Below are 8,312 nucleotides of genomic sequence, written 5' to 3' on the forward strand. Positions count from 1 at the left end.
TTGCAAAGACCAAGATCTATGTTCATATGAGAGCCACCTCTCTACAAACCTTTGCACATTGATGATAGGAAGCTATGAGTTGATTCTTGAGATCTTGCATTTTCATGGAGTTTTATTGATTGATCTTGAGTGTAAGGATTCATACAAGTGTGTTTGCTATTTTTCCACATTTTCACACAGAAGATGAACCTGATAACTAAAGAAACAAGAAGGTATCTCAACCTTCTTAATGGGTGAAAACTCTAGGGAAATCCACCATGCACTATCTTGCTTCTCAAATTTATAGGGACCATTAAGTCCATTCTCCTTCATTGTGACATTGAAGGATGTCTGTAAGACAAAGTCTTCTTATCTCCCTTGCCATTTGTCATGGTTATATTGAAGCAAGAGTGCTTTTCTTTTTAAAGCTTCAACACTCTTTACTTTGTTCATAGGAAATGTGATGATTGGAAGTGACAAATTATCGGGTTTAAAAAAAATTGATTTTGAGCATAACCCCAAGTATCGCTTCATGTTTTGTAGTTGCCTTCTTGATGGTTTAGTAGTTTGAGAACTATTGAGTGAACCCTTCCCACATGTGTTGTTATCCAATCTTGGACATAGAAATCCCCTTCATCCCAAAGGAGGTATGAATTTTTTTTGATGACCAACTACCAGAATCTCTCCACATAGTTGAAAACCTGCAGATGTAATAAGAAGAGAAAATCAAAGTAACATTGGTTGAAGACTCTCATTTGTAAGAAACTATTTCTTATCAAAGTTAGCTCAAATAAACCAAGTGTCTATCACAATCTAATTGTGATATCAATCATAAAGATGCTAATGAAACATTCTGCATACAAAGCCATTAAATCCCGATTAAAAGGTTCAAAAAGAAAGGAAAGTAAAGGTTAGTACACCATAAAAAAAAAACCATCCATGTAATCATTACTTACTAAAGAGGAATTCAAAACGATTGCAAGATTCTTTAGAGGACTAATTTGAACTTAAAATTATATCACACAGTAAACCAAAAAATTATTACAATCTAAAACATAAGTAGATTTTACCAGGTGACAAGTTGTCTTTGACAAAATATCTTTGGTCTATTCAAAAGGCCTTAAAACACAAACTCACAAATCCTAAATATCAGTGCATACATCAGTTGAGTTGTTTCAATAGTAATCATTATATTGAATGGACTATTGATACTTAACACTATACAAAATAAACAACTACAAAAATAATAACAATTACAAATTCAATTTAAACTTCATTCATACAAATATGCCAAATACCTTTTAGTATGTGAATCTTCTCAAATTTGTGGTTATTTGAAATACTTTGGCCCTATATTTATAGGCAAAAATTCAACACATGACAAGATTTATGCAAAGTTTCTAGGAAAATTTAAAATAATAACAAATTGATATTTTTTGTTTTATTTATTATTTTTGAAATTTAAGAATTTTATATTATTTATTCTAATTTTTTAATTTTATTTTAAAAAATAAATAATTTAATTTATATTTAATTATTTAAAAAGAGATATTTTTATTTAATTAAAAATATAATTTATTTTGATTATTTTATTTATTAACAAATAGAAAAAAATTGTATACTAAATAATTTTTAATTTAATTTTTAATATTAAAAAATCTTAAATTTAAGTTTGCTTAATTTAATTACATAAATGAAACTTATTTTTTTATGAAAATAAAATATTGAGAAACTATTTATTTAATTTATATATATAGAAAATAATCTTAAATTTATTATTAATTTTTCAAATATTATTATAATTTATCATTTCATTTATATTAGTTCTATTTTATTCAAAAAAAAAATTACAGTTACAATATTTTAATACTTTATTTGATTATAGCATATCTTTTTTATCCAAATAAACATAAGTTTTAAGTTTTAGAAAATTAATTTTAACAAATCTACTATTATCTATACAATATTAATGTTTATTTTAATTTTCAAAATGATTAATAAAAAATATAAAGTTAAAAATTAATTTCCATTTATGAGGGTCGATCATTATTTGTCATTGAGGGTCTACCCCCATTGTTGATTTAAATGATTACCTTGACAACAACAATGTTTCCAACATTAACAAAAAAAACTACCAAATCCCATCATTTATTAGGTGAGAGGACTATTGCTTATTTGAATCACTCCCAATTTTTTATAGAAGCCTACTTGATATCTGCTCATAACTAAGGGTTCAAGCCCACATCATCAATTGTGATGCCACATCAGAATGTTACAGCTAAAATAAAAAGTGAGAACAATGGTCGAGCAAAACTTGCACAGCATCACATCATTGGTATTTTTTCCAACTAAAGGCTCACAACCATTGGAGCAATGTTGTCAAAAAAATTAGACATTAAGTATGGATATTAAATCAATGAGTGTGGGTATTGAATCCACAACTCCTATCACAACCATTAGAATGCATTCAAGAATGAAATCCTTTCTCCGGTCTCCTTGGCACTCAAATGTTTCGATTGGCAATTTATAGCTACAATAAGTTTAAGAAATGTTTTAAGAAAAAGGTCTGGAATATCATACAAGAAATATTATTCAATCCAGAAAGGAACAATATATTGTGCAGAAATTTATGTCAGTAATCTGGATTAACTAGCAGAAACAACAGCTTGATTGCTTTGTGTGAAAATGAGAATGCTGGAAGAATTCAAATTTAGTATCATATAGAGGTAGGTAGCATTTTTTTATGGAAGTTTCAGTTGTGGATTAATCCACATTCCAAAACATCCATATAGTGGGCAACAGAAACTTTTGTATAAAATTGTCAGCACTATTGAGCTCCATATTCAAAACCACATATGATGAACACTGTACAGAGAGGTCAGCAGCACTTTTTGAATGAAAATCTCAGTGATGAAGCAATCCATATTCTAAACAATTTAAAGAGTATTAGCTAAGTTGAAAGAGCAACCATTATGAGTATACAAAGTCTTAGATTGAGTCTGATTGATCTATTTAAGATTCAACACGACTCTAGACCCAGAGTAGCAGCCCATGTTCTCCAAGCACAAAAATGTGCCTTGAGATGAGTTTAAGAGTGATCCACATTTTTGGTTATATAGGTGGTCAGTGGCTCAATAACAAGACTGCCTACAGTTGAACTCTTAGTGAAAGAGACTCTCAAGAGAAACACCCAGTGTTTGAGTCCATGTTAAGGGATTTACACATCCATTTTATTCATTGGGTACTTTGACCAGCTAGTTTTGAAGGCTGTATTTTGCAGCATATGGCAAGCAGTAAACATTTAAATCCAAAACCTAAATCTTGACCCTGATTCAGACCAAAATAAAACTTCACAGCCACTCTAGTTATGTCTATGTTAAGTTGATAGCGTGTTCCAATTTCGGTCAATTTTGCTGTCCATGATTCAGTGTTATCCTTCAGGAAATGAACGTAGACCAGGTTTATAGACGTGGGGCAGAAGTTTTGGTGGTTAGTAAATTCATAATGGAATTGAAACCTGTGGAAATCTTTGAGTCTGTATCTTTTCAATTGTCTCTGTTTTGTTTCAATTTTATGAGTTCAATATGAGAGTTTCCACAGCTTTTTGCACACAAAGTGTAACTTACTGCCAGAATCTGTTTTCCATGGTTAGACGATTCATCTTACCCAAGGATGCTGTATTGGCTGCATACCATCCTTCAAATTTAACTTGGGGAATAGTTTACAGCAGAACTTGATACTTGTGGTTTTTGCTCATTTGGAAAATCAATTGTTCATTGTAAAATCTTTTAGGTAGGCATTTTGTTTTGATTGCATTCTTTCATCTATCTGCAAAAGCTTTCCAACTGTTTGACTTTGCATAGATTCTTAGTGTATGAAACAGCTTAAGGGATGAGGAAAAAAAATGAAAATAAACATTAGGGAGTTATATGGTTCATGGTCCTGTCTAATAGCAAGTCTTCAGAGAACTGAGGTTTAAATAGTTCACAAAGTCAAAAGCTTTCTGCTTTTCCAGGAAACAGCTAAGTAACAAGTACACGATGCATTTCTTTATCGAACATTAACATCACCACCAAAATGTTTTGGTCTAAAATTCCTTTGATTGCGAAAGAGGTATGACATAAAATGCAGAAGACTCAATATCTCCAAGACAGAAAAAATATGGTCATGAAACCTTCAATCCGAATCTGCCTTCACATGACATGACATTCATTATTAGTTACTTTGACACTTGGTAAACTGTATGTACTAATGGAAACCTGATGTCCAGGTATTGAGTTCAACAATGCCAGTGGACAATTCAAAACAGTGAACAATTAGCTAGTTTAAATTTGCCATATATTGGGCATACAAATGCACTTTGTTTAAGGATGACAAAAAAGCCTTTGCCCAAACAATTCAAGCTGTATATGATTGATTGCCCTCTTCATATTTTTCTTTCTACACATGGAATCCGTGCCACCTTTTAAAGTTAGTGAGATTACCATCTGTTGATATTGCTAGCCCAATTCCAGACCTTCCTTCACTTCCCACACCTTGGTAATAGAGGCGCCACTCCTTTTCATCCATCTGCACCAGACAAGGGAATCCAACTCCTTTATTATCCCATGCATTTGAGGATGTAGAAGGTCTAAACACAGGCTCATTTTGGCACCTTATCCAATTTTTCAGGCCATCAGAGGACCTTGCTAATCCAATGCTTCTGGTTCCATCTGAAGCAACACCCTCGTAGATCATCATATATCCGCGTCCATTTTGATTGCTGATCACCTGGCGTGCAGTAATACCACTCTCATCGAAAGACCTTGGAGGTCCCCCCTCTAAAATCTTTCCCAGCTTAACCCATTTAATACCATCTCTAGATCTTGCAATACCTACTGCAAAACGACCAGATTTAACATCAAGGGAATGGTAGTACATTCGGAGATCATCAGGACCATGGAAAACAACCTGAGGTGAACCAACAGAAAGTGAGTCCCACTCTCCTTCTGTACCGGCATCAAAAAGCGCACCACTGTGATGATCTCCCTCTATTCTAGCCCAGTTTCTGCCATCAGGGCTCATAGCCAGGCCTGGAAGAGACCTAAAAAGAGTAGATTCAAGGCAAGTCTCCTCAAACCTCCAAGGGTTCCCAAGCAACACTTGGGGAACATTTATCTCATCCGAGTTGCATCCTGAATAATACATCCAATAAACCCCACTTGAGGCTTTCAGCTTCTCACTAGACAGTATAAGAATATCGGATGGTCGAACAATCTCAGTATCAAAGGCCCACCAATCATCACTGCATTCCATGACAATACCAACATCATCATCAGTCTGAATGGGTCCAGTTCCTCTTCGCCAATGAATTCCATTAGCTGACACTGTAAGGCCCACTGAATCTCGAGAACCCTTTTTCCTTCCATAATACCACATATACCATCTTTCCTCATTATCACCCAGAAATCTCCTCACAACTGGGCATCCAACCTCCATGCTATCCCATGATCCAGGCTGTCCTAGACCAAATACCATACCCTCAGTGCTGGGTCGCAAATTTTCTACTGTAGAAGAATGGGAGCCACCAGTGGTTTCAGATTGCGAATCCCCTTGGCTCACCATGGAGCTGTGGAAGATCCCATTCTCATCTTTCGAACCTGAAACAGCATGTCCCTCAACATCCTGTTTTTTACAACCTTGCCCAAGTCTGAGTCTATCATTTCCTGTGCGCCTTAAACCAGTAATACACCTTCTTCCCAAAATATTGTTTAAATTCTTGCCATGAAAATATCTAACCTTCCTATGCCTACTGCCACTAAACCCTAAATCAGCAAACCAAGCAGTGTTTCCTCCTCTCACATTCCATGAACCCTTTCTATCTACGAGATTGTTCGTAGACTGTACAAAACTTGAGAAACCTTTAATAGAAGCATTCTGCATCTCTGCATAAAATTATAGAGCTTAAAATTAGTATTTAAAAAATTAGACAATTCTGAAGGAGACAAGCAACAGGTGTTTTCACAGATAAAGTGGAACTAGAGAATACATGATGCATCCAAAATTCAGCTGTGCAGTTGGTGAAGTTAAGGGCTCAAACCTAAAATTGTAGCCTAAACTTATAAAATATCCAGCTTCAAAGGACACATTGCCATACTTTTGCTACAGAAGGTAACCGATATTCCTATCACATATTGATATAATTATCACAATATTCCTCCTGTTTCAGTTTGACTGTTTCACAAATTTGAATATTTTGAATTTATTTTGCTACTGTCGCAGCATAGGACATAGAATGCATTTGATTGTATTCTTGAATGCTTTGCGTCCCTTGCCCGGTGACTATTTCCAATGTGAATGCTTTTATAGAGCTTAAAGCTTCCTTACATACGGAGATATCAATACTCCTGATCCTGTATCAATTTGATGGGTTCACATATTCAAAGATTTTGAATTCATTTAGCCACTGTTTATTTGCAGCAAGTAACAAATTCAGTTGTGCAATTCCATTCTTGTATGATTACAATTTTGAGGGTTTTCTTGCCTTGTAAGTATTTCTAATATGATTTTTTTTTGTTTAAATTACAAACTTGGATAAAATGCAATAATCACCAAAATTTTTTGATGGTGTTTCAGTTTGATTGGTTCAAGAAATCATATAATTTGAAATATTATCCAACAGTTCGTATGTGGGTTTGTGGCATTATGAGGAATTAAGTATGCAAACATACTCAGTTTGATTTGTGGATTTTTTAGTGTTTTAGTTCCAAAAATTACAAACTTCAATAAAATCCGGTGACAGAACAGGATCCATTCCTGCTAATATTCATCATCTATCATTGCTTATATATAAAGGCCTAAGTTCTTTCCTACTAGGCCAAGGGTTTCTGACCTAACCGGCCGAAACTGGAAGATATTTGCGAATAAAATTATAACAATGACAATTTCAATAGCAAAATCTGCACTTTGCAATGGCTCAACTGGTTAAGATCCTTGGCTCACTAAATCCCACCACTGCTCCATTGAATGCAAAGGTGCGAATGTCAATAGAGACATGATGATGCTTTTGTGAACTAAACAGCCTACTCATTTCAATTAGTTTCTTTACAAGTTTCCTGTAGTGATGTATCTTTTGATGGAATGCCTCAGATATATATATATATATATAAGAAAAAAAGTGACACAAATTCATACAATTGTAACCCAGTACTGGGCGTTTTTATTCAAACCAGGTGCAGAGTTGACAGATATCTGAAAAATAATCTGGTCAAAACTGAGACAAAAATTTTAAGCTCTTTTTCACATTTCGTATGTGTTCTAGGTTGAAAACGGTGTAGATGGCTAGAGTAATCTAAATTGAGGGACACACCTGAATAAATAGCTTTCGTCCTGACTACAAACTGTAAAAATGTTGCGTCTTTGGTGCTCCAGAGAATTCAAGGCCTGGTTGATAACTCTACCTGCACTGAAAGCTGAATCGGTCTTATAGAAAACCCTTCAGAGTTGTGAGCAATGAAACTCGCCAAGTCTAAGAAATCCCTCATTCTGATTTACTGGCTTGGATTTTGGGAATTTCCCCTTTCCTTTAAATATTGAATTGCTATGGAAGGAAGGAATGATTAGCAAGGGTGTTTCCAAAGTTATGGCCGATCCAAAGAATACTTCGCCGACATGAAGTGGAGAGATTATTGTCTGAAGATAAAGGTGTTGTGTATTGATAAAAGGCCACATCTTTAATCATTCTTCAGGCACAAGAATTTATATATTCTCGTGGGTGGGCCTTAATCTTTTCCTCGTTTAACTACAAATTCCCATGTTTTCTGTAATTCTTTCGGTGGATTGGGAAATTTATACTCGCTGTAAGAATATTTCTAATGCGATTTAAGCTGTGGGCAGAGAGCTCTTTAAACAAAGTAGTCTGTGGTGTAACGAATGTGAGTTTACGAGTTCATCTAAGTTACGGGCAGGGCGAGCCTTTCAACTTGGTAGAGAAAATATTATGTTAATGAGTTCAAATTTTATAATGGATAATTATGTTCTGTTTTAGTTAGCGACGATTTCTGGATTAGATTGTATGTCGTGTTTGTCTGTAAATAGACTGCTTGGACTACAATTTTATTTTTATAATTTACAAGCATGACATTAATAATAGCAGTTATATAATATAAATATAATTAAATTTTTAAAAATAATTGTTATTTAAATTAAATGTGGAAATTATGATCAAGAATAAGAATTTGATATCTTGTAGGATTGTATTCTTCATGTCTAAATATTAATTTGTGTATATATTTGTTGTTTTAATATTTAAATGGTTAAACAAGTTGAATGTCTCATATAACTAAGGGGGTGGT

At 33.9% G+C, this 8,312-nt stretch overlaps 1 protein-coding gene across 1 annotated transcript; it reads right to left on the reverse strand.

The window, feature by feature from the left end:
* Window positions 1–4,154: 4,154 nt before the first annotated feature.
* Window positions 4,155–7,941, reverse strand: LOC149537111 (uncharacterized). The gene is made up of 2 exons (XM_089807128.1): window positions 7,328–7,941; window positions 4,155–5,903 (listed from the first exon to the last, which is right to left on the reverse strand). The coding sequence occupies exon 2, from the start codon at window positions 5,899–5,901 to the stop codon at window positions 4,420–4,422; it is 1,482 nt and encodes a 493-aa protein (XP_089663254.1). The 5' UTR covers window positions 5,902–5,903; window positions 7,328–7,941; the 3' UTR covers window positions 4,155–4,419.
* Window positions 7,942–8,312: the final 371 nt, after the last annotated feature.

This window comes from Cupressus sempervirens, chromosome 10 (genome assembly GCF_028749045.1).
Source record: "Cupressus sempervirens isolate cs-2001-9-10 chromosome 10, ASM2874904v1, whole genome shotgun sequence".
Taxonomy (NCBI): domain Eukaryota; kingdom Viridiplantae; phylum Streptophyta; class Pinopsida; order Cupressales; family Cupressaceae; genus Cupressus; species Cupressus sempervirens.

Bases quoted from the DNA above. Each gene is read 5' to 3' on its own strand.
- LOC149537111 (XM_089807128.1), bottom strand. From the start codon at position 5,901: ATGCAGAATGCTTCTATTAAAGGTTTCTCAAGTTTTGTACAGTCTACG.